General features: G+C 41.4%; 2 protein-coding genes across 7 annotated transcripts in view; both read left to right on the plus strand.

Moving 5' to 3' along the window:
- Positions 1-15,689, plus strand: part of LOC109919332 (histone deacetylase 8) — a 63,610-nt gene extending 47,921 nt beyond the window's left edge. For 3 of the 6 annotated variants that reach the window (XM_048605088.1, XM_048605089.1, XM_048605090.1), the window contains 2 exons: positions 5,004-5,010; positions 12,563-15,689. In XM_048605088.1, the coding sequence (XP_048461045.1) occupies positions 5,004-5,010; positions 12,563-12,990 (435 nt within the window). In that variant the 3' untranslated portion in view covers positions 12,991-15,689. Of the gene's footprint in view, positions 1-5,003; positions 5,193-5,491; positions 6,035-12,562 lie in introns of those variants that run through there. The other 3 variants (XM_048605085.1, XM_048605084.1, XR_007263640.1) reach the window with 2 other exon arrangements.
- A 5,719-nt stretch (positions 15,690-21,408) lies between these two features.
- On the plus strand, positions 21,409-25,764 carry rps4x (ribosomal protein S4 X-linked). Its single transcript, XM_048604852.1, has 5 exons — positions 21,409-21,467; positions 22,084-22,161; positions 23,110-23,290; positions 23,935-24,032; positions 25,549-25,764. Exons 1-5 carry the CDS (start codon positions 21,465-21,467, stop codon positions 25,747-25,749), a joined length of 561 nt encoding a protein of 186 aa, XP_048460809.1. The 5' UTR covers positions 21,409-21,464; the 3' UTR covers positions 25,750-25,764.
- Positions 25,765-27,009: the final 1,245 nt, after the last annotated feature.

Here is a 27,009-nt window from a genome sequence, read left to right on the forward strand (position 1 = left end):
TATCTTCTTATTAAAGAAAAGTCAGTGGTAAGAATAATTACATCCACTGCTGAGTATTAGGATGAGACTAGCTCTTGTCAACGGCTGTCACCTCAGTTATCTCCTGCTTTATTGCTTGATTCTGACTCCAGTTTCTTCTGCTAGGCGTATGAATAATGTATTAAGATTTTAATTGTGCTGTTCTACTAGTGATATAGAACTAATTCCATTTTACTATTATGCAGACAATTATTTGTTGATCCGTCAATGATTGGGTAAGAAGAATCTTAGTCAATCAGTTTTTTTGACCACCCTTTTACAGTGAAATTGAACTGCTACTCTTGACCAAAAACAAAGTTGCTGGAGAAGCTCAGCAGGTCTGGCAGCATCTGTGAAGGGAAAAACAGAGTTAACATTTCAGATCCGATGAGGAAGGGTCATGGAACACTCCCATTGAACAATCTTGCCCCAGGTCATCACTAAGTAGTTTCTCAGGGCACTGTCTTAGGCTCAAACAGCTTCAGCTGACAGTCCATTTTGAAGTCCAAAGTGGGGATATTGCTAGATATTGCACAACTGTCAGAACCTCTTGTGACTCCTCTCATACTAAGACAGTTTATGTCCATGTGCAACAAAACTTAGACAATATTCTGGCTTCAGTCGATAAAGCGCAAGTAATAAATGCCAAAAAATAGCCTTCTCTAACCAGACAGAAGCTAATCATCCCACCTTAAACTACGTTGGCATTACTATTGTAACTTCCCCATCATCACCATTATTACCATTAATCAGAAATTTAAATTGATTAGTCATGTAAATACCATGGTTACAAGATCAGGTCAGAGGCTAATCATATGCAGCGGGAAATTCTTCCTGACTGCCCAAACCCTGTCCGCCTGACACAAAAACTCGGGGTGCAGAGGATAGCTATAAGCTCCAAAATGATATAGATACGTTGATGGAATGAGCAGGAAAGTGGCAGATGGAGTACCAACTCCGATAATTGTGAGGTAATGCATTTAGGGAGGTCAAACAGTAAAAGGGAATACAGAATAAATGAAAATATACTGAGAGGGGTGGACGAAGCAAAAGATCTCGGCATGTGAGGTAGCAGTACAGATGGATAAGGTTGTAATGAAGGCATAAGGAATGCTTGCCTTGATTGGCAGAGGTATAGAATACACAAAAATAGGGACGTAATGATGAAACTATAAGACAATGATGGAGCTACAACTGGAGAATTGTATGCAGTTATGGTCACCACGTTACAGGAAGGATGTAATTGCTCTGGAGAGAGTGCAGCATATTGCCAGGGCTGGAGAATTGTAGCTACAAGGAGAGATTGGAGAGGTTGGGGTTTGTTTTCCTTTTAACAGAAAAGGGTGAGGGGTGACGCGATTGAGGTATACAAAATTTGATAAAGTAGACAGGCGGAGCCTGTTTCCCTTGGCAGAGTGTTCAAAAACCAGGGGTCACAGATTCAAGCTAAGTGGCAGAAGGATTAGAGGGAATGTGAGGAAAACCTTTTTTAAACAGAGGGTGGTGGGTGTCTGGAATTCGCTGCCTGAGTTGGTGGTGGAGGCAAAGACTTTTTAAAAGTACCAGGATCTGCACCTTAAGTGCTGAAAGCTGCAGAGCTATGGGCCATGTGCAGGAATATGGCATTAGAGAGGGCATTTGGATGTCTTTGGGTTAGCATGGACAAGATGGGCCAAATGGCTCCTTCTGTGCTGTTTCATTTCTATGGTTCTATGCTTCTAAGGCACAAGCCACATATGTGCTGGAATACTGCCAATTACCTGAACGACTTTAACTGTTAATAACATTCAAGAAACTTTAAACCATCTTGAACACAACAGCCTACTAGATTGGCATCCCATCCACCACTGGCTTCCAGTTGTCACAGCATGTACAATTTACAATTGCACTACAGCAATTCACTGAGTTTCCTTACACAATGCCTTCCAAACCCATGAGGACCTCTACCACCTAAAAGCAAATTTTCCTCCAAGCCACACATCATTCTGACTTGGATCTTGCACTGTCATTGGATCAAAATGTTGTAATTCCTTCCTAACAGTAAATCCTTCCAGCGGATGTACCCTACGCCAAATAGACTACAGTATTTCAGGAAGCCTGCTCATCACCACCTTCTGAAGCACACTTCAAAAGATTGGCAACAAATATTGGCCTTGCCAGCAATACTCAAATCCCAGGAATGAATAAAAAACAAAATGATTTCTCACAAATATGCTGCCTAATACTGCTGGAGGCAATTATCTTGAAACTGAGCTACTGAGCACTGGAGCTCATTTAACCAACGCACTTCTCTTGAACTTCAAATCCAAGGTGTCAATCAAGGAACTGCAATACAGTTGAAAGTTCTCCCCAGAATTTTCACTTGTGTTGGTGGTTAAATGGCAACAGCCATGAGCAAACCTAGTTCTTTTTGAATGAAACCCTTCTTTATTCTCCAGTGGGTATTCATCAGCTTTGATTGACAACTACCTCCGAAATCTGATAAATATTTTAATACAAATATGTGAGTACACGTTATCCTTTCACCTTCAAAATCAGAAAACAGCTCAGATCAATTTGTACAAGCTTAAACTAATTGCTCAAATTTATGTACAGATAAAAGAATATACAGAAGCAAGAAACACAGCAATATATGAAACCAGTATAGTACTGAATACATAGGAGTTATTTCACCCTTTTCACAATGTCTGGTATGCAGCTAATCCTCTGGGTCAAATCTGCATGCTTACCTCTTACAGAATCCATTTGCCAACCAGTGAGCATTCTCCTCTCAGACAGTATAAATGTTGGTTTTCCTTTGAATTGGTATTGTTGTGAATTGTCCTGATGAGTATAATTTGAAAATCTTCAATAAAATGTGTCATTTCTCCGCAGTCATATTGTCTTATAGCATGGGGATTTTTTTTCATGTAAACTATTTTGAAAATAAAGAGCAAGTAGACACATTAACAGCCTTAGGAGAGGTGTTAATAGCTTGAAAGCCTACAATTTATCCTGCACTATTTGTAACCTCATAAGAACCATCTGTCAGTCTCCATTTTAAGAGATATCATAGAAAGTTGTCAGGCAGTTGACAGTTTCCATTTTAGAGGTAGTTATTCTTAAAAGTGGGGAAACAAAAAAAGACTTCAACCCTGAGATTGTTGCAGCACTACATGAGATCATAGCTGATCTATGATCCAACTGCATATGCCTACCTTTGTATTATATCCCTTAACATCTTCAATTAACAAAAATCTATGAAGCTTAAATTTTAAATTAAAATTGATCTAGTAACAATGTTAATGGAAGAAAGCTCCAACTTTCTACCATCCTTTGTGCATGGAAATACATCCTGAATTATAATTATACTTCTAATTTTTAAACTTTGCTCCTAACTATAGATTCCCCAACTAGTGGAAATAAGTTCTCTCTTTCTGTCCTATCTTGTTCTCCTTAATGTCTTGGAAACTTTGATCAAATCACCCTTTTTCTTCTAGATTCCATTTAATGTAACCCAAGTTTGTGTGATCTCTCCTTGTAATTGAACGCCTGGAGACAATGTTCATTTGGTAAATCTGTACTGCACACAGGCCAATGTTTGTTTCCTAAAATATGATGCCCAGATCTGCATTTCCAGGAGTTGTATGGATGAAACATGACTTCCATCCTAATATTCTCATTCTAATCAATATAATGACCAACATTTTATGAGTCTTTTTGATTACCTTTTGAACCTGATCATGACATTTTAATTATCTTGGATTTGGATCTCCTAGTCGTTTTGGAGCTCCTGATTCCGTCTTTTTACCATTTAGAAAACGCTTTGCTCGGTCCTTCTTAGTTTCAAAGTGGTGACCTCTCATTTTCATAGATCAAAGTCCATGTACCGCAGTTTGTCTATTCAAATAATCTGTTAATATCTCCATAATTACATGCTTCAAACTACACTGCTGACAATGTTGCCTATCTTCACGTAATCAGAAAAATTGTATAGTTGGCTTTCCATTCCATCATCAAAGTTGAACATACATGAGTAGTTGATCCCAAAATAGATTCCTGTAAAATACCACTAGTTATATCCTGATAATTATCAAACCTGCCTATATGCCCCTTTCCTCTCAGTCAATTTCCTCATCAGATCAATAATTTAGCTTCAGTTCTGTTAGCTTTAACTACATCTAACAATCTTTCATCAAATACTTTATGAAATGCGTTATTTTCCCCTGTCTGCGGCTTTGAGCACCCATTCAAACAATTTAGTTATATTTGTGAGGTGTGACATACTCTTTATAAATCCATTCTGATTCTCTTTGATCAAATGAAAATTTTCAAGGTGTTTAGTCACCCTATTAATCACAAACTCTAGTAAATTTCTTTATAATAGGTATTAGGCTGACTGCTCTGTAATACCCTATTTACTTGCTTTCATATTACTTGAGTAGCTAAGTGATGTGTACAATTTTCCAACCTAAAGGAAGAATTGAGAAACCTTTGGCAGCTCAGAGCTTAGGCATCCACAGTGTTCCCAGCTACTCTGTTTAAATTCTAGTCTAGGGATTTATTATTATTTAGTGCTATTATCATGTTCATTAATTTGAATTTGCTTACATTAATTTTGATGAGACCTTGTTACTAACACAACGTTAGTTTTTAAGGCTAACCTCTGACTCAGCTGTAAATACAATCACAAAGTAAGTTTCAACATGTTATTTCCATTGATAAATTTACTATTATCAATTTTCAAGGGCTCAGATTGCTCCTGATAACTTTTAAGTAACATAATGTTAAAAAGTGCTTTTGTGTTTAAAGCACATGAATTAGAGATTTAAAGAAAAGTTTTTTGATTGATCTTTCTGTCTAGCCTCACCATTCCAGAATGCTAACATAACTATTGCTTTCAGCTTTGGTACCAGAGGTGTTATTGTTGACAGCTGGGTAATTTTGTGTTACTGGGGTGGTCAGGTTCCTAACAACTCATTTCCAGTTTGTTTTTTTTTCCCAAGCTGACAGGTATGCTGGCTGTTCTTGATGTGGAAGTGGTTGGAGAGAGAATGAGAGGTACATTCCAGAACGTCCCCTTTAGATCTTAATAGGAAGCTGTCAGCACCATTTTTTTGATGCATGGTGGCCATGTTGCCTGGTAACTCCATTAACTGACTCTGGCTGCACCAAAGCAAAACACTATACTTGATGTAAGTACATCTTCTACCAATGTTTTCAGTGGTTCCCATTATCACTTTCCATAAGGGGAGCAATAAAAGTGGTTGAGGAAAATCTACGTTAGATCATTGGAATTAGAGTTATCCCATTCACATAGACTTTACTGGGTGTTCTACTTTTGCAATTTGGCTATCTTCCATCTCACTGGCAATGTTCCAGATAGCCATAAAATTCAGCATTGTTTGCAGAAAGCAGAACACCACAAATAATCTGAGCAACCAGATGTATGATCCTGATCTGCAACAATGATTGATGGAACTATTCCTCTCAGGAAAGGACATTCTGAGGAGTAAGACGGGGGAAACTCTGGAAAAATCTACACGAATGCAGGAATTTATTTGAGCATTCAAACGTCAACAGATTGAGCACTGTAAACTGGAAGATTCTGGGGAAGTTTAAATCTGAGGACAACTCATCCTGCCACCGACAGGAAAGGAGCTAGATGGAGTTCTTTCATGTGTTGGTGTCAATTTTTATTCATATGCGTAAGATGAACTTTTTAAAGAAAGGATACTTCAAATAATGCCATGTTGATAAATATTTCAAAACAAGAGAAGTCAGTTATTTTGTGAGCTCACTTTATCACTGCTGTCTGTAGAAATATATTTTTCTCACCCTGTGATATGATGTTTGAATATTGATTAGCAGATAAGTGAATGATAGCTGGACAGATATGAACTTAGTAGATAAAAATTGAGAGCTAACTACAGGTAAACATGTCAGTACACTTGCAAATAGTGTAAGACACAACAGCACAGAGACAAATCTATGTTGCTTGTGGGTTGGCAACTTATTTAATAATAAAAGCATCATTGGTGAGTCCTGTTCTATCAATGTATATGCAATTTCCGGCTTGGTTCACTGGATAGCAACCTAGAGTATTGCTTTACTCCTACCAAACACTTGGTTGTGCGTGTCATTTACTGTCCTCCAGTTTTTTGTGCTCTCCCTTTTTTCACAGTTATAATACTATTTTATATTACCTCTGACTGGCCTTGACAAATTGTGAAATAGTGGAGCTGCTAGGAACACTCCCTCTAGCAGGAGAATTGGTTTGGAATGCAAAGCACTGGATAGAGTGGCATTTAAAAGTGTTTAACAGGTGGTCTTCAAATTGTCCTGAATACTGAGATAGAGTGTTATTGAAGTGTGGACTAGGCAGCTACTTTTGTGCAAAAAGCCTGAACATCTGTCCTTTAGATGAATGGAGATGGATTGTTGCAAAACAAGGAGAAATTATTGAGGCATACACCATGGACTGATCACAGTCTTAGATTGTTTCAGAAGAGTACTTGATTTGCGATGTGTTGTACACTGATACCTGTAGAATTCAAATGAAGCAACTCAGAAGGAGATGTATTGGAAAAGGAAAGTATTGGAAATCTGAAATAAGATTAGAAATGGCTGAAAACATCCAGTAGGTTAGGCAGCATCTATGGAAAGAGAAAACAGAGTTAGTTAGCATTTCAAGTCCAGTGATTCTTCTCCAGAACTGAAGGGGGTTGGAATATTATGTTTAGTCAAAACCTGTTATCAGAGGGAGAGAGGGGGCAGGTGGAACAGATAGTGAGGGTCCTGAGAACAAAAGACAAAGGAAGTGCTAAAGGAAGTAAAGGAGCCTTCTAGTTCCAAAATAGATATTAATGATAGGTGTGAAATAGAAAATAGGTCAGCTCTGCTGACAGCAAAACCATGCAATCGGGATACGTTGGGTGGAGAGTTACTCAAAAGTGGATGATGGTGTTCATTCTCTGAAGCTGTTGGACTCAATGTTGAGTCCTGAAGGCTGCAAAGTGCCTAAAGGGGCTACGAAGTGCTGTTCCTCCAGCTTGCATTGGGCTTCATTGGAACACTACAGCAGGCTTAGAATGGAAATATTAGTATTACAACAAGATGTTGTATTTAATGGCAAGCAACTAGAAGGTTTGTGTCATTCTTATGGATAGAGTGGAGACGTTCCCAAAGTGGTCGTCCAGTTTACTTTTGGTCTTGCCAATATTGAAGAGACTGTATTGTGACAGCAAATATGTCAACTAGATTAAAAGAAGCACAGGTACAAGTGCTGATTCACCTGGAAGGTGTGTTTGGACAGTCAGGAGTAGAGTAAAAGAGCGAGTGTTACATCTTCTTTAATTGCAAGGGAAGCTGCCATGGGAGAGTGAGGAAGTGTTAGGAGTGACAGAAGAGTGGACTAGACTGTCACGAAGGGAATGGTCCTTGTCTGGTCCATCTCTAACTCTTTAACTCTTTCCTTCCTTGATTTGTTTGTTTCCATTTCAAGGACTGGGTTGCCCATCAATATCTATTAAAAGACCACTGATTTCCACATTTACTTTCTCACACCCTGTTTCCTGCAAGGACTCCATTCTATTCTCCCTCTACACTATGAAAGAACTGTCAGAATAGAAGTATGGTGCTGCATCTCTGACGGCACCATGAGCAGAATCTCCTGTCAGAAATAGAGCCCCTTCTTTTGTAATAAAGGGCCAGAGGGGCAGTTTGCAGGATATTGCCACTCCCTGTCAATTCTGACCTTATTTTGGTCAATTTTAGCAGATCACTCTGAATTCTCCAATTTAAATGGAGACTTCCCTCTGTCATACGTTCAGAAGTGGGAATGTTCACTAATTTTTGCACAATGTTCAACATCGTTTGTAATTCCTCAGATACTGAAGCAGCCCATGTTCAAATGCAACAAGATTTGGACAATATCCAGGCTTGGGCTAACAAGTGACAAGTCACATACATGCCAGACAAAGGCTGGGCAATGGCCATCTCCAATAAGAGACAATCTAACCACTGCCCTTTGACATTCAATGGTGTTACCATCATTGAGTCCCCTACTATTAACAATCTGGGGGTTACCATTGACCAGAAATTCAACTGGACTTGCCACATAAACACAGTGGCTACAAGAGCAAGTCAGAGGTTAGGAATACTACAGTAAATAACTTACTTCCTAACACCCCAAAGCCTATCCACCATCTACAAGGCACAAGTCAGGAGTGTGATGGAATACTCTCCACTTGCCTGGATGGATACAGCTCCAACAACACTCAAGAAGCTTAACACCATCCAGGACAAGGCAGCCCACTTGATTGGCACCGCATCCACAGGCACATCTACAAAATGCACAGCAAAAATTCACCAAAGATCCTTGGATAGCACCTTCCAAGCCCATGGCCACTTTCACCTAGAAGGACAAGACCAACAGATACAATGGGAACACCACCACTTGCCAGTTCAAGTCACTAACCATTCTGATTTATATCACCATTCCTTCACTGTCACTGGGTCGAAATCCTGGATTTCCCTCCCTAGGGGCATTGTAGACTACAGCAGTTCAAGAATTTAGCTCACCTCCACCTTCTCAAGGGCAACTAGGGACTGGCAAAGGAGGGAGAGCCAGTGAAGGCCAGGTCCCATGGGTGAATAAAAAATACCTTTTGGAAGTTTCCAGGAATTGCTCAGGGAAAGAAGAAATCAGCTTCCCCAGCAATTCCTCCCAAGCGCGCTACAATTTTGGTCATCTCCCATCTAGGCTGGTCTAAGGAGTGTGTGTGAACGGAGCTGTTTGGAATGCACCTTGGGGATTTGGAATGTTCTCTTTGAGACTTTCCCTCGAGGATAGGCGATGACTTTGGCTGATATATAGTAAATTTGATTTCATTGGAGGAATCCATGGAAACCCTCCCGCCAAAGAGAGGGACCGATCCAGTCCAGGTTTTTGCAGCCGCACGTTATATGTGGGTGAACGCTGATGGGTCTCAGTGTCGGCCGGACAGTAGAGAGAAAGCTCTTTCATTGCAAGTGGGCATTCACGGGGTGGGGAGGGAGGGGAGAATGCTGCATACACTGAGACGGCACATTCAGCCGTGTGGATCTTTGAGACTGGGAACAGTCTCCAATTCCTGACAACTCCATCTCCCACCCCTCGGACGTGATCGTCTTGGATCCGAAACGCTGGGCTTTAGCAACAGTGAAGCGAGACCACCACCCCCACACCCCCTGGAGCCCAGCAGCGAATCTCGGATCCTCCGTTTAGGGCTGGCGGTGGGGTGGTGCTGGACCCTTACATTAGATCAACGGAGTCACCTTCACCGAAGCAATCGGAGACACTGGCTCGGGGAACCAACCTTGGAGAAGGTAAGACTGTGGGTCAGAATCCGCCCCCCCCCCCGCATTCCCACACCACCACCAAGGCCCCTCATCCCCAAACCAGGCATCAATTAGAACTAAGTGCAATCTAGATTCGGTTAGAAAACCACTGTCCCACTTCAAGCAGCTTGACCGTTTAAGCAGTGAGTGGCCGCTCCCTCTGTAGGAGCCGCTTCTAACCCGGCTGCACGATGCTTTGGAAGTCCATCTCCCTGGAAGGCACAGTGTGATCCCACCAGCGCACCCCCGGAGCTCTCGGTCCAGTTGCTTGTTTACAGAAACCGTCTTTAGGAAAACAGGGCGCCGCGCTAACACCAAACAAGACACAACAGTCTCCCGGGAACACTGGGTCCGTTCAAGTTCACCCACGTGGCATTCTTGTGATATTTCCCAACTTATGGGTGAAGATAGCTCACATCTGATGTTTAAAGAACATCCCGTTCGACTTCACACGCGGTGTCGCGGTGGGTTGTTTCCATCGCACCGTTAAAGCAGAACGTACCGGGACGGTTCAAACCTACATGTGAAATACAACATGCACCTCGAGAAATATCGTAACCTATAACGTCCTTGTCCAAACATTTGTACAAACACTTAATGGCAGGCATGATCCGTTATATTGGGGAAATATATTAGAGGCATATTCGAAACATTGAAATGTTTCTTTTACACGTGCGTCGTACGCTTTGAGAAGTACAGTCCATTCGCATGATACTCTGCTTAAGTGCAACGCAGCGCGGGAATGGGCTCTAACGGCGAGAGGAGAAACACATACAGCCTCCAAAGGGCCGAGATTAGCCCAAGCATCATTACGAAATGAATCAATTTTCCGGCGTCACAGCAACAGGAAGGTGCGAACGCCAGGTATTTGAATTCTGGGAGGCGTGAAACGAAAACAAGAATTAAAATGTTACCACCAGGAATGAATAAATATATTTTGACATATCCGCCAAACAGTAGTTTGTTTTCCATCGTTTTGTTCTATAACCCCCTAGATAGAGGCAGTTGCCGGGGAGGCACTGAGAGGGTAGGTAGTCACATGGGGTTTATGAATGGTGTCGATGCTGCAAAAAAAAGACAAACATCCGATTAAATCCAGCCAGGGATCAAAGAGCAGGTGACATCGAGTTAATTTTTATTTTAAATGAAAAGGAGGACGTTCTTCAAAAGTGATGGATGTTGGGAACAGCAGCGGGAGCAGCAAACAGATCAGAATGCCGTTGGTAAAACTGCCCGAGCGTGAAACCTTCTCTCATCCCGCGCTCCTCTTACGAACAAAGAGGTCAAGCTTGTGAATGAAAACTGTCTTCAATGTTTCTCTAGTTAGATTAGGCGCGGTTGTCTATAGGAGTTCAATTTAGATTTAATTTCAGAGACCGGGGTTCTGCATCAGATGATCCTGGATATCCTGAACAACATCTTTTAAAATGTCTCATACATTTACATATATAAACGATGGAGATGAAAGTGTGTGTGTGTTATTTGCGGGGAGTAGGTGGGGGGACGGGCGATGAGGTGATGAGTAAGTTTGTGGATGACACAAAGATTGGTCAGGTGATTGACAGCGAAGAGGAGGGTATTAAGTTACAGGAGGATATAAACCCATTGATAAAATGGGTAGATCAGTGTAGGGTGGAATTTAATCCTGCTAAGTGTGAAGTAATGCGCTTTTGAAGAAGTAGCAAGACAAGGGTGTACTCGATGAATCAGAGATAGTAGGAACTGCAGATGCTGGAGAATCTGAGATAACAAGGTGTAGAGCTGGATGAACACAGCAGGCCAGGCAGCATCAGAGGAGCAGGAAGGCTGACGTTTCGGGCCTAGACCCAAGAAGGGTACTCAATGAATGGCAGGATACTAGGAAGCTCGGAGAAACAAACGGATCTTGGGGTGTTTGACATCCCTGAAGGTGGCGGACAGATTAATAGAGCTGTTAAGGAAGCATACGGGACATTTTATCAGTTGTGTTGTAGATTATAAAAGGAGAGAGATTATGTTGAAACTGTACAGAACTTTGGTTAGGCCACAGCTGGAATACTGTGTGCAGTTCTGTTCACCGCACTATAGGAAAGAAATGATTGCATTGGAGGTGGTACAGAGGAGATTTAGCAGGATATTGCCTGGGATGGAGCAGTTTGCATATGAGCAGTGGATGGATAAACTCCGGTTGTTTTCTCTGGGGCAGAGAAGGGACACGAGTGAGCTGCATATAATAAGGGGCATGTACAGGGTGGATAGGAAGTAGGGGACATAATTTTAAAGTGAAAGGCAGGAGGTTTAGGGACGATTTGAGGAAAACGTTTTCATCCAGAGGGTGAACTGTTTGGGGAGGGGGCGGTGGTTGAGGCAGAATACCTCACAACCTTTAAAAAGCACTGGGATGAACACTTGAAATATCATAACATTCAAGGCCATGGGCTAAGTGCTGGAATGTGGGACTAGTGTAGATCTAGAGTAGTTTTTTTTTGGTTGGTGTAGACTCAATGGGCCACAGGGCCTGTTCTGTACTGTATGATTTTATGAACTGTAGCGTGATCACAAAGCGTTCATCTGATCCTAATTACTTCATTTGTTTATTAACAGACCACCATGGACTGAGGCGTTCTGAGGAAAGGTCACTAGATCCAAAACGTTAAGTCTGATTTCTGTCCACAGATGCTGCCAGACTCGCTGAGCTTTTCCAGCAATTTCGATTCTTATTCCATCATGGATTATCTGCTTTTTTTCACTGATTATAATTGGATCACCTGGAACTGACGTTCAGGATGCCAAGACTGAGTTCTGAGGAAGGGTCACCGGACCCGAAACGTTAACTCTTTTTTTTCCATCACAGATGCTGCCAGACCTGCTGAGCTTTTCCAGCAACTTTGTTTTTATTCAGGATGCTAATTCATACTAACCTGGGAAGGGGTGTGAAACACGCTGAAGCCAATCCTGGTTACTTTGATGTTGCAAGATAGCCACCAGAATAGTCACCATGTAACAAGTATACACCGAGGGGAAAGGTTCTGTGCCACTGTGGTAATGTACCTACCTCTCAGACCCAGGTTCGCGCTCCACCTCTGAACAGGTCGAGCAGAAAATACCTGCATTGGGGGCTCCAGGGTCAATGAGATGTTGCCTGAGTCTGTATTTGAGAGTGCCCTTTGGGCGTTACTAATGTCAGGCTGTTTTGCCCCCTCAGGTTCGCGGGTGGAGCCCGGACTGAAGGAGGGTGAAGCGGTCACTATGCTGCAGTGTGGAGGCTCGGTAGCTCGGAGCAGCAGTGCACAGGGCCGGCTCGGCCCTTGGTGCGGGACCCAGCAACAGCAGCAGCAACAGCTCGCCCTGCAGTTACAGAAACTCACCAGCCAGTACGAGAGCCCGGCCGCGGCGCCGCCTCCTGCAGCCCCCGGGGACAGCCAGGCTCCAAGCTCAGGCCAGGCGAGCGCCGCTACGCCGGGCATCATTGACACGGACCTCATCGATGAGGACTCACTGACGAGCCTGGTACTGGAGCTGGGCTTGGACCGAGTGGACGAGCTGCCGGAACTCTGGCTGGGACACAACGAGTTTGACTTCAGCTCCGAAGTGGCGCCGGTCAGATGGACCAATCTGATCCCAACCGATTAAAACAGATCGGAGCCCGAGTGGGATGGGAGAACGATTGGAATCCACTGCCAGTCACTTCCCGGACTAATAGCGACTATTCAGTTAGTGGGCTGGCTTTTTTGTTTTGCAAAGTCTGATGTCTGTGTCATCGTTTGAGAGAATAGGATTCCACATTGACCTGGACACACTGCCGCCTATAGGATGCTGTTGAGGTTCACTTCATCTGTTTTTTCCTAATCAATCTGTTCAGAGACGTTATTACCCATCTCTGGAGCAGGTGAGACTTGAACCCGGGACTCTCAGTCCAGGGGTAGGGACACTACCATTCTGCCTCAAGAGGGCACCCGTGAGGTTCACTTTACACAATTTGAACTTGTTAGAAGCACAAACCTCGTTTTGACGTGCCTTAAAAAATGTTAACAACGTTCTACTGTTTTCACCTGAAAACAGTTTATCAGGGTCACAGACATGCAGTAAACATCACACCAAGAACACGGCACTCTTCTTAATTTTGAAGGCACTTTGGGATTCTAAACTCGCCAGCAGGTTACTCTTGTGCGAAACAAAAGAAAAATGCCAGATGACTTTGTTAGACAAGTTCCAGCAGTGGATATATTTCATTTGCCAGCCTGGGAGATGCAATGGTGCAAGGAATGTGACCAGTCCCTGCTCCCATACATTGAATGACACACATTTTATTTAACTTGAACTCTGAATCTGTCATAAACATGATGTAGTTCCTACTAGTTTGGAAAAGCAGCTCAGTTACACCCGGGGGAAAAGACCTTCCCTGTCTTTCAGGTATCCCTCACCTTATCAATGAGAATATAGTTAAAATGGGTTCAGCTCCCTTCCACGTTGCGCCGTTTTACATGGTCCATACTGTACATACATATTCACATAGCTGTTGGTACAGGTGACAGCATATTATGTTAATGAATGGGGTAACTGGCACCTGTACTAATAGTGCTAAATTCCAAGGTCTGTAGGGAACACTTCACCAATGAAGGGGGAAATTCATATCTGACATGGTGCCCCTTGTGGCCCCTTTCAGAATGCCACTGGCAGAATCGTGAGTAAAATGCTGGCTACCTTCCCATTTCTTAAACTGGGTTATGGTAGGAAAACCAGAGTTCCAGTAGGAGAAAACATCTCAGTTAGAAATTATGTTAGATCCATCCTAATAGCCATTCAGATCCTACTAGGTCATAAAATAATGTAATGAAGCACAGTCTGTTCCATCACTCAGTCAGTCTCTGGATGAAGGGCTGTGCAGTGTTACCTTCACGGAGGAGGTGACATCAGCCGAGCCACACATCAATTCTTGTACTCCACTTGCTGAAGCTTAGAATAACCATACAGTGACACTGAGGATCAGATTGCTTGTCAGTCCTTTTCGCTTTTGAACCAAAATTGGGATTGTCTACAGCGGAACTCAATAAAGAGAAAAATCAAAACATAGAATTGTTAAGGAGAATGGAAAGTGAAGATGAAGAAAATAAAATTCCATAAAAAGTGAACAATGAACGTGAGTAACTGGGTGAGTTCAGCATTATCACACAGTTAGCCGGGTGCTGGAAATTTAAAATAACATATAATTGTATTCTAGCAGGTGGTTAGGACCTGGCAAGCACTGCCAGAAAAGATGGTGGAGACAGATTAAATCACAGCTTTGCAAAGGGAACTGGATAGGCACCTCACTAAGGAAATATTTTTGCAGGGCAACAAGGAGAGGGCTGGGGAGTGGGACTCAGTTGCTCTTGCAGAGCTGGCACAGATTTAATGGACTGAATGCCCTCGTGTCTTGTAACCATTCTATAATTCTTCCAATTGATTCAGTGCAAGACAATATATATAATGGAAAACAGTTTTCTAGAAATACTCAGAAGAATGCATGTTGAGTGAATTTGGAGATTCAGAACATGTAATTCAGTCACTTGAGCATGGTACCATTGCAGTGGAAACAACTTTCAGTTCTTCCCTCCAGTGGATCTTAAGAGCAATCCCTCCCAAATAAAGATATAAAGTTTCTATTTCTATTCCCAGTTTTACATTTGAATATGTTCACCCTAATTTAATAATAAAAATAGAAAATGTTGGAAATACTCAGCAGGTCAGGCAGACATCACCTGTGATGAGAAACAGATTTATCCTTTCAGGTCATGGTAACGTTTCGGTCAAACCCATTCTGTCGAAGGGTCTCCAATCTGAAACATGAAACCAATTTCTCTCCACAGATCCTGCCTGTCACAAAAAGTATTTCCAACATTTTCTGTTTCTATTTCAGATTTCCATCATCTCCAATCTTTTGATTTTGTATTAGTTTTTAATTCACAGTAATTTGGGCTTAAATGACTGCACACATAGCTCCACCTGCTCTCCACTGTTGCTATTCTGCAGGGATTCAAAATAGATATAAAGTGAGAAAAAATGCAGAAAATGTGTCCTTGATGTCCTGCAGAATGATTCTGAAATTTCAAGAAAATTCTGCAAATTCTAAAGACTAGTTTACAACACAATATAGATTTGTAATGACCATATCAAAGGTGGAACATTACTTTATACAATTTAATGTTGTCAGCATAGTCCTTTTTGTAGGGTCATTTGCAGTTTTACCACTAATATGCATATTTGTTAAATGCACGTACTAAATATAACCTGAATGACCTAAAGCTGTGGTACTTTTCTCTTATTCTGGATGAAATGTTGTAGAACTGTTTAAAATGTTCCAAAATTATTCTACCAGCACTGTTTCTTAATAAATATAAAATCTCTCTTAAAGAATTTTTGTTTCTTTATTCATTCATGAGATGAGGGCATTGCTGGCTAGGCAACATTTATTGCCCATCCCTAATTGCTCAGAGAGCAGTTAAGAGTCAACCACATTGCTGTGGGTCTGGAGTCACATGTAGGCCAGACCAGGTAAGGATGGCAGTTTCCTTCCCTAAAGGACATTAGTGAAACAGATGGGTTTTTCTGACAATTGATTCATGATCATCATTAGACTGTTAATTCCAGATATTTATTGAATTCAAATTCCGCCATCTGCCATGGCAGGATTCAAACCCAAGTCCCCAGAACGTTATCTGGGTCTCTGGATTAAAAGTCCAGCCGTAATACCATGAGGCCATTGCCTCCCCTTTGAAGAGTGTGAAGCATCTCATTGCATAGTGTTAACCAAAAGATGTGCATTTTTAAGGGCAATACTTCATGAGTTTGTCTGTGACTTTTGGGACATACATTGTCATGGGATAAGGGTAATTCTGTAAGAAAATATACAAAAATGTCCTTTTGGTTTACTATTTCTCTTTCTTTATGGGAAGAATTTCACTCTGATATGTAGGTGGGAATGCAGTCCTATGGGTTTCACACTGCCAACTCATCCCAGAGCCATTGTGGAAAAAGCAGGGTCAATGGCAGAAGGCTTTCCCAAACCCAAAAAGGGGTAGCTAGTTAAGGCTGTTAAAGGCCTAATAAGATCATGGACCAGAGGCTGACTGGAATTTTCAAAGGTTCCAGCAATGGGTCAATATTTACCAGAGCCTCAGGCAGCATCTGCCGACCCTCCCTGAACTCCTTGCTAGAACTGAGCCACAGTCCATGAAGAGGAAGGTGTGCCCCTCCATAATCTTGGTCAAATTGCCATGGCCATCTTTCATTTAAGTTCTCTTAAAAAGTTACTGGGTTGGTGGGCAGAAGGATTTCAAGAGGACGGTGTTTTTTTCTCCCCTATCTACAACGATAATCTGCAGTTCCTTGCATGCTGGATGGCCTTCTATTGGTCTTCTTGCTGCAACAGCGAAACTACCTTCCTCGTTCCTGAGTGAGCCAGCGCTCTGGCTACTAATTTGACCAGCAAGGCAATATTACTTTTGGGTGACTTCCTGACATGATGTAGGGTCAGGATCTGCATTTGATCCCAATGTCAGGAGTCCTGACCCAAAATGCAAAATTCTGCTGTAGTTCTGTATATTTATCTTTTCATTTCCTTTGTCTTTTCTAACTTTCATCCTGTTTACTTCTCACTTTCATCCCCTTTTTGCTACCTTATCCATCTCTCTGTGTTGTCTGCCTCCTCATTTTGTTTTACTTATTTTACTTACTTTGATGTATATTAGCAAGGTTTATCTCACTGTTACTATGCTGTTTTAAAAAAAACCTTTATGATAATTTTGATGCCTCAATACATTTAAAATATCAAGTCCCATTACCTCTTAAGAATTTTGCCCTAGTAGGTAGGATGCTGGTTGATATTCATAAAATCTCATTCTGCAAACTGTGATGAATTCTCCTTTTGTTACATGCAACTTAAGCCATAAGCCAGCATTCCATGATAATGATAACATTTCTCTTGAAATACTTCTGCCCACCAACCCAGTAACTTTTTAAGAGAACTGAAATGAAAACAAAGAATTCCAAGGTTGCGTCAAAAGTGATGAATTGTGGTTTCCAAGAATCCTAAAGAACACAGTCCCAGGAACGGAAGACAAACCACCTGAACATCAAAAATCATTGAGGTTGTCCATGTGGAGTGATTTTTGAGGGAGTTTCAGGGCAGAGTCATCAAAAGTGAAGAATCATAATCCCATTAATTGTGAAGTCATAATCAGATTCTGTGACCTGCAACGTCACTAACAAGGGCGGATGAGACAGAATTGCTGAGGACTCCATGGGACCTGTTCATTATATTTGCAATTTGATGCATTCTATGGATGTTCAACCATCATTTGTTTGTTACTCATATTTGCCTCATGTTTAAGTTTGTAATGTTAGAAGATGACGTATCTGTGCATAGTATAAAGCATTTTTTTTTGGCTATAATCATTGCACATTTGTTTAACTTTTATTTGTAATAAACAAGTTGTTCTATGCTGACAAAAGAGATACCTGGCTGAATTGTTTCTAATATTAAACCAGTTACAATCTGAAACCTATATAATTGACCATATTACCATGCTAATTAAATTTGAAATTTGTTATGACCAGTGGAGGAGTGAATCTCAAAAGGAATCTCCAACTTCAATACTCCCAAAATTGTCAAATTTCTAACACTGAGCTGGCAGCTATGTACTGCCATTAGAGAACATTACAAGGTGAATCAAATGCATGCACTTCCTACATTCTGATTCCAAAGTGATATACTTTGTAAGCTGTTTACTCTACTGGGGATTAACTTGGAAAAATGAAAAAAGACCAGGATACGTTTCAAATAGCTAGATCAGAACAACTTCACAGGCACTGTTTATAGTGGATATCATGGTAAAGTCACCGAACCATTAGGCTGCTTTCTCATTACAGAGAGATGACTAGTGCTGGCTTAACTTGACGGTGACCAGCCTCAGGTAAGGGTGAGGAGGTTGAGGAGAGGTCTTCATAGTAATCTCAGCTGGTGTGGGTGCTGAGCCCTGTGCAAACTAGCCAACTGAGTTAACTGGTCCCCAAAGTTACCATGGTAGCTACAGCTGAAAAGCCTTACTGGGATTTTGTGTAATTTCACCTAGGCCTTGAAATGACACTGTAAGATTCTTGCGTACAAATGTTATATGCATTCACCAGAAATTCCACATATCTTCTATTTTAAGTGACATTTTCCATCTTTCAGTTTTAATCACACCCAAGGTTTATGCTAAAATGTTGAATGACAGTAAATTACTGGTTAAAGTCATGTTTGGAGTGGGCAGTGGTCTGATCAAAGTATATATTGCTTGTTGTATCCAGATCTAGTTATCAGGGCACAATGGTGACATTCTAAATTTGTGGAGGTGCTGCTGTGAACAGCTACAAGACTGATCACCAACAATAGAAAAGACGTGAGGAAAACATGATGAAAATGGGACTTTTTAGCCTTGAAAAGAGGCCTGTTTGTAATCTTATATAGAAATAGAAAAAAATAATTTCCATATATAACTTCAAATCAAATCAAATCAAATCAAATCAAATCATAGAAATTGCATGTATAAATAAGACCAAAAGGCTGTTGTGCAACCTGTGGCAATCATTTACATCAGCCACCAAAATGATTAATAATGCTAAACTCTTATGATTGAGTGGGGAAGAAATAAGTATTTTTTTTAAAATGGCAGCCAATATCTGGAACAGTTATTTGAAAATTCTTCCTGACCCTTCAAGATAATCAAGCAGGCTCTAGAAGACTACTGTTACTCATGATTCACTACTAAGATATCTTCCTGACAAAAATATTCATCACTCTCAAGAACTATAACATTGAACTGATTTGCTATCTTCTTGGACAGGCTATTCCAAACACTCTGTCCTCTTTGGAGAAATTATATTTTAACACTATGTTTGGGTTCTTTTAAGAGAATGCTGTATTAAGAGGACTCGATAGACATTATTTATTCGTATTTTTGAAATGCTTTTATTCAAATACTACACAAGAAATTGTGCAGAACAGTGAAATCTTTTCATATGGGGAGGCAATGGGACAGTGCATTAAACCAAAATATCTAGTGGAAGGTATTTTAAAATGGAGTTTTTTCCTAAAGGTCTCCAGTCCTGTGTGGGGTTCCTCAAGTGTCGGTGTTTGTTTGCTTTTGTAATTAACATTCATTGATGATCTGGAGGGTGACATAGATAACTCATTAATTATATTTGTCAATAAACCCCTGTCAACATTGGAGTTATATGGCTAAATGTTCTATAATCATGCCAAAGTGATGGATGGTTTAGAAGGGTAAACTAGATGGACTAATGTTCACTTCTTCTTTGAAACAATTACTATTGGCTGAATTTTAACAGTGAAAAATGGATTGCGGCCAAGAGAGATGTTAGAATTTTTAAAAAAGCTGAACACCAAACCACCTATTTCTGGGTTTGATGGAGGTAGGGCAAGGGACAAGCGGCCAACATAGTCCCACTAGGCAGGCTGACACTTAATTTGCTGGACTGTGGCTGGCAGCCTTGGATTTAACCTAGTTTGCACGTTTGCATTTTGTAGTTGGGTTGCCCAGGCCTTGAAAATCCCAGCAGCTGAACAGAGGCAATGGCAACTTTGGAGAAAAGTGCCTTAACAGAAAAGCTTGTGGACAAGGAATGTTTCATCTTCTGACTACTAAGATCCTCACACACAAAAACACTGTGACTGAGAATCAGACCTGTCAATGACAAAAGATACAAGTTGTAGAGTTACAATGGAAGTTCAAAATTGGAAAAGACAAACTTTTAACCAGCATGAGAAAGTTCTTTTCACGAACAAATATCAGTAGATCAGCTTCCCTATCAACTAGCATCACCAGTTATACAGTCATAGAGTCATACAGAATAGGAACAGGCCCTTCGGTCCAACTTGTCAATGCCAACCAGGTTTCCCAAACTAAACTAGCCCCATTTGTCTGCATTTGGTCCATATCACTCTAAACCTTTCCTATTCACAAACCTGTCCAAATGTCTTTTAAACATTGTAATTGTACTTGCATCTATGGTTTACTCTGGCAGTTCATTCCACATATGATCCACCCTCTGTTTGAAAAAGTTGCCACTCAGTTCCTTTTAAATCTTTCATCTTAAAATTATGCTCTCCAGTTTTGAACTCCCCCACCCCAGGAAAACAAAAGCCTTTGCTATTCACCTTATCTATGCCCTTCATGATTTTATAAACACCTTTAAGGTCACCCCTCAACCTCCTACACTCCAGTGAAAAAAGTCCCAGCCTATCCAGTCTCTCCTTATAACTCAACACCTTCAGTCCCAGTAACATCCTTGTAAATCTTTTCTGCACCTTTTCCAATTTAATAATATTCTCCCTATAGTAGGACAACCAGAACTGTACACAGTACTCCAAAAGTGGCCTCACTCACATCCTATACAACCGTTACATGATGCCTCAATTCCTTCACCCAATAAAGGTAAACATGCCAAACGCCTTCTTTACCACCATCTACCCATGATGCCACTTTCAAGGAATTGTGTACCTGAACTCCTCTCTGTTTGACAACACTCCCTAGGGCCCTTCCATTAACTGTATAAGTCCTGCCCTTGTTTGTCTTACCACTTCTGTTGGACCTGCTCCTGGAAATTTCAATGTGACCTCCCTATATATTGAAATAGTCTACCTTTCCCATAATTTTGTAAGTAGTAAAATAAACGTATTTTAGCCCTTATAAATGTTCTCCCCGGTTGTTCATGATAGTGTCCTGGAAACTAATCTTAAATTCCTGAAGGGTTGACAACTTCCATGCAGGACAGTTGTGTAAAATGCAAACCTTCCTGGTACTGGAAAGAAACCTGTTCAGTTACGTGGACACGACAACCTCTCCCAATATCTATCAGAGAGAGAGAGAAAAAAAAACAGAAAAAACCGAAGAAACTCAGCAGTTCTGGCAGCATCTGGGGAAAGAAATACAATTAACATTTCTGGTGCAGACAGCCTTCTTCAGAAGAGCCCAGAGCGCAGGCGCGCCACCGCCTGACCTCTGACCCGCGGCCTCAATGCGCGCTGCATTGTGGGGAGTGGTCCTTTTCCTGCAGCTACAGAAATGGTGAGAGTGAGCGAGTATGGGAGTGTAGGGTGAATCTGACAACATCTACCGCTTAAAATGGAGAAACATCGGCAATCGTGCCGCAATCCGTGCATAAACGGACAGGGCGTCGGGTCGCGGCGTCATTTGTGCGAAGAGCGCGGAAAGTTTTTGGATATTTTAGCAACAAGTGAGCGAGTGTTGGGGATAGTGGCAGCCATTAGAGTCCGGGGCAGGAAAGCGTTTTACTGCCCCAGGTCCCGGCCCCCTCTCCCTCCCAGGCCTTGCCCCTGCTTTCCTCCCCTCTCATCGGAGGCGGCGGGGCCGGGTGGGCTCTGGTTTAATCCTTCAGTAAAAGTTGCTGGAACTTTCTACTGCTCTCGCTTCCCTCGGCGGCGATGGAGGACCAGGCCTCTATCCGCGCCGTCAACGGGCTGGAGTTCCAGCTTCACCCCGACCCTCGCGGTCGGCTTTCGTTTTTAAAATTTCCTCTTCCCCCTCTGAGTTAGGCGGACGAGTCGGGTTTCGTCGCGGGGAAGAGAACTTCGGGAATCTTGGCTCGGATGTTCGGAGACAGGAGGATTGAGAGTTCCAGCTATAGCCGCCGAAACTAACTGATTATTTCCTTTTATTATAGGCCCGGGGTCCAAAGAAGCACCTGAAGCGCCTGGCGGCTCCCCGGCATTGGATGCTGGATAAACTGACTGGAGTATTTGTAAGTATTTCGCGGGCGTTCAGTAAAATATTAATATTTGGTCGTCTGTAGTGGTGTGGATAAATTCGGATGCAGTGAGATTTCTGCAGCCCCTAACTCCCTCAGTCTAATACAGTTGAATTAGGACCTTTGGGATTGCAGAAACTATTTTTGCTGAATGGCATGTATGTATTCAGAGTTTTCCATACATTGTTATAAATGTATAGCTGAGTAGATACCTTGCAGCTTGTTATTGCTGCCGTAGTCTTTTCTGATTAAAGAACAGTTCAATAGGTAGGATTTATGTATTTCAACGTTTTATTCCAGTTTGAAATGACAACAGTCAGGTTGTATTCTACTCAGTTCACAGGGAGAGTCATGAGTTTGCAAGTGTCTTTTACTCCATTGAATTCGTTTGTACCTGTCTATTTGAAATTTGATTTTTTTTTTATTGTGATTGAATGCTCCATCTGCATCAAGGTTAGTGAGGGTCAGGTATTTTCTTACTTGAATACATTTGAGGCGAGGGTAGATAATTTTTTTGATTTTCATTTAATCGAGGGATACAAGGAACAAGCAGGAAAGTGAAGTTGAAACCTAAGGTCAAGTGGAATGGTGGAGCAGACTGGACTGGGCATGTTCCTGTGCCTTTTTGTTTTGTTCTCCTGTTTTCAGCTGGTTAGGTTTTACAGTTTTTACTGCTCAATTTGCCCAGAATGAAGATCTAAGTGGGCCTTTTCCTATTGTATTTTGACAACTGAACATTGGCAGAAATAGTAAACAAGTTTGTGGCTCTATTTCACTAATTTGTAGAAGTATATGCATCGTGTTGGTAAAAGCAGGATTCCTGTGAATATTCTGGTTATTAAAAAAACACTTCAAGTAAGTGAAAGTACTGTCCATGCGTGTATTTGATAATCGTGTTGGTGCATTGTGTGCTGAGTGTGTAAACTGTATTTGCTTCACTAGGCTCCCCGTCCATCTACTGGTCCACACAAGCTCCGTGAGTGTCTCCCCCTCATCATTTTCCTCAGAAATCGTCTGAAGTACGCTTTGACTGGTGATGAGGTGAAGAAGATCTGTATGCAGAGATTCATCAAAATTGATGGCAAAGTCCGTACTGATGTGACTTACCCAACTGGATTCATGGGTTAGTGTGAAGAGTTTCTTTAATTGTAATTCTATGATGCTTGTATCTCTTGTGTGCCTTGTCTAAATTCAATGTTACTTTCAGCAGATTTCAGTTTTTGAAGTAGAATACTAGGGAGGTATTGCTGTGCTTTTTCTTGGAAAATTTCACATGCTTCCTGATATCAAACGGGGTGTGTTTAGCCAGTTTACCTCCAAACCACTCAACACCCTAACCTGGAACTATATCACTGATCCTTCACAGCAAAAATGTGGAACTCCAACCCTAACAGTGCTGTGGATGTAGCCCCATCAGATGAACTCTTAATGGTTCAGGAAAGTGCTTTATCCACTGCCACAGCTTTTCATTGGCTGTTACTTGTTGCCAGCAACACTTGCTTCCTGTGAAACAACTTTTAAAAATGAGATTTGGTTGAGACTTCCAGTTTCAAATCAGACAGGTGGAGTGGTGATCATAACCGCCTAATATATTTAGAATATGTATTGATAAGGAGGAGAGAGGTGAGAATTGAGCTTTTGCTTATAACCTTGCCCAGTTAACTAAATTCAGTTATTCTGCTGCTTCCTAATGTTAGTAAACGGCTAGATGTTGTAATTTCATGCTGTGTATTGTGGCTTACCTTATGAATTTATTTTTATTTATAGATGTGATCAGCATTGATAAAACAAGTGAACATTTCCGTCTGATCTATGACACCAAGGGTCGTTTTGCAGTGCACCGAATTACAGCTGAGGAGGCCAAGGTATATGATTTGTCATATTCACTTATACCTCTTGTGTAATTGCAACTTGTTTCTGCTTCAGTTGACCTTTAGATGATGTACGCAAGAACCACTTATATTTTTGTTTCTGCCGTTGTTTCTTTTAATGAACTTGCTTCCTGTGCCTCCATGTTTGTATATTTGGCTGTGACTGGCACAGCGGTCATGAGTCTTACCTGTGCAGTTGAAGAGAGAAGGCTTATTGATAACACTTTGCATTAGGTTTGCTTCTTGAAGCCAAGCATCTTAACTTATTATTTATGGATGTTAGTCATATTACTTAATGTTGTGTAGAAAAATTAAGCCCAACTTCTGTCATCTCGCAGGTGAGAATAGTGGACTGCTGTCCTTACTGTATCTTGGCATAGTTGAAAACTTGAATAGTTAGTATTTGACTTGATTTATTGTAGTCATATATACCGAAGTACAGTACAGAAAAGCTTTGATTGTGAACAATACAGGCAGATCAAAGCAAACAAGGATATACAGATCATAGAGTGATCATAATGGCAATGAGGTTGGCATAGGGTGTAGACTTGGCAGTATTTGGAATGATGTTTGTGGAAGCTCTTTAAAGATTAACCATTCTACTAAAAGCCTTTGGTTTGAGTTTGATTGTACTTTTCAGAACCTTGCTGCACTAACTGGCTAGAAGTAGATAGTAACTACTTTTTGTTTCCTTTTTTGTATTTGCTCCCCCATGTGGTTTGCAAATAGATTATGATTAACTCGTGGGACTTGTGCTGTGCAATTGTTTTTACATTCTTACATGTTTCTGGAGGGCAGATAGCTTTTAGGTTTCTGTCATTGTGAATGTGTGCTTAAGTATTATGCAAGCTCACGCTGAAAACCTCTCGACTTTTAAATGAATCTGGCTTCTGTTTTATGGTGACTGGGTAGGAGTAAAGAAGATGGCCTTTCACTGTAGAATGTTGCAGGTGCAGATTTGTGCCTTGCCACTTAGCCATGTATGCTATTGAACACTGCAGCAACATCATGTTGTTCCATTGTTTAGCTATGCAATTGGTTGGTGGTTAAATGTTTTGTTGCAGCAGTGAATCTGGTTCAGCAAGCTAAGGTGTATTGTTCTTTCTCTCCCTCTACCCACCGTCCTGGTATCTGTTACAACAAAATACTTCTTTGGATATAGAATTAGGTAAAATAACCTGTATGAGATTTCAGTAGCTGAACAACGCCTAACTACATAAAAACCAAAAGAACTGCGGATGCTGTAAATCAAGAATAAAACCAAAGTTGCTGGAAAAGCTCAGCAGGTCTGGCAGCATCTGTGAAGGAGAAAACAGAGTTAACGCTTTGGGTCCGGTGACCCTTCCTCAGAACAATGCCTAACTACAATTACATTGATAGAAATGTCAACATTTTTGAGCTAGATTTACACAACTGTTTACATGCAAAAAGTGGGGACTATAGAATTTAGTTTTAAGGTTTTTTTGTAACTCCGTTGAGTGTCTTTAAAACTGTTTAATTTGTTTTCCAGTATAAGCTGTGCAAAGTAAGAAAGATTCGAGTGGGCACCAAGGGAATTCCTCACCTCGTTACGCATGATGCACGAACCATTCGCTATCCGGATCCTCTGATTAAGGTCAATGACACTGTGCAGATTGATCTGGATACTGGCAAGATCACAGACTTCATCAAGTTTGATACAGGTATCTGGATTATGGTGGCAGTAAATTGAATGGCGTTCTTGTTCAGTTATGAAGCACATAAATGGTCAGATTGTTTTCTTGACCATCAAGCTTTGCTTCCTGCCATTCAGCCAATTCTGGATCCAATTTGACAACTTTCCTTGGATGCCATGGGCCCTTACTTTCACTATCAGGCACCCATTTGATGCCTTATGAAAAGCCTACCGAAGTCCAAGTAGACTACGTAAAATGCATTACGCTCATGTACACACCTGGTCAACTGTTCAAAAAAATTCACTCCTACTATGGGAAGGATATTGTGAAACCTGAAAGGGTTTAGAAAAGATTTCTAAGGATGTGGCCAGGGTTGGAGGGTTTGACCAATAGGGAGAAGCAGATTAGGCTGGGGCTATTTTCCTTGGGGCGTTGGAGCCTGAGGAGTGACTTTGGAGGTTTTTTAAAAACCCTGAGGGGCATGGATGGGGTAAATAGACAAGGTCTTTCCCCATGGTGGGGGAGTGCAAAACTAGAGGGCATAAGTTTAAGGTAAAAGGGGAAAAATTTAGATGGGGCGTAAGAGGCAATATTTCCATGCTGAGGGTGAAATGAGCTGCCAGAGGAAGTGGTGGAGGCTGGTACAATTACAACATTTGAAAGGCATCCGGGTGGGTACATGAATAGGAAGGGTTCAGAGGGATATGGGCCAAATGTTGGCAAATGGGTCTGGATTATTTAGGATATCTGGTTGGCATGGGCTAGTTGGACTGGAGGGTCTGTTTCCGTGCTGTACATCTTCATGACGTGGCCCTGCACCCACCTTAAGAAAACCATGCTGACTATTCCTAATTTATCCTTTTCTGTCCCAAATGCAGATGAATTCTACCCCTTAGAATTGGTCCTATTAGTTACGCTGACTGACCTGTAGTTTCAAGTGGTTTACCCTTCCAGTCTTCTGGAGTACAGCTACAGTCCTGTGCCTCAGTTTGTTTAGGGGAAGGCTATTAAGATTGAAATTAATTTCAAATGTGTATATAGACATAGATAATAGACATGATTATGCCAAACGATAAGTTACTGGCAGAGAATTTTAATGGTTTAATTCAAGTCTGTTTAACTTGGTTTGAGTTGCAGCTGTGTATAATTCTATGCTCGAGGTAATTTTTTTTCCCAGTGTCTGAACTTGTAACCTAAGGGCTAAGTTAGAAAATGCGGAGTGAAATGAATCTTCAGTGACTTTGGGTTAAATTAAAAATTTATATTCAGAGGGCTGCTTGGTCATAAACCTTGAGACAAATTTGTTGATCTTCATA

The sequence above is a fragment of the Rhincodon typus genome, chromosome 14 (assembly GCF_021869965.1).
Source record: "Rhincodon typus isolate 14 chromosome 14, sRhiTyp1.1, whole genome shotgun sequence".
In the NCBI taxonomy this organism is placed as follows: Eukaryota; Metazoa; Chordata; class Chondrichthyes; order Orectolobiformes; family Rhincodontidae; genus Rhincodon; species Rhincodon typus.

Coding starts and splice junctions, on each gene's coding strand:
- rps4x (XM_048604852.1), top strand. Junction 23,291..23,934: donor TTACCCAACTGGATTCATGG/GTTAGTGTGAAG, acceptor TTTTATTTATAG/ATGTGATCAGCATTGATAAA. Junction 24,033..25,548: donor TTACAGCTGAGGAGGCCAAG/GTATATGATTTG, acceptor TTTGTTTTCCAG/TATAAGCTGTGCAAAGTAAG.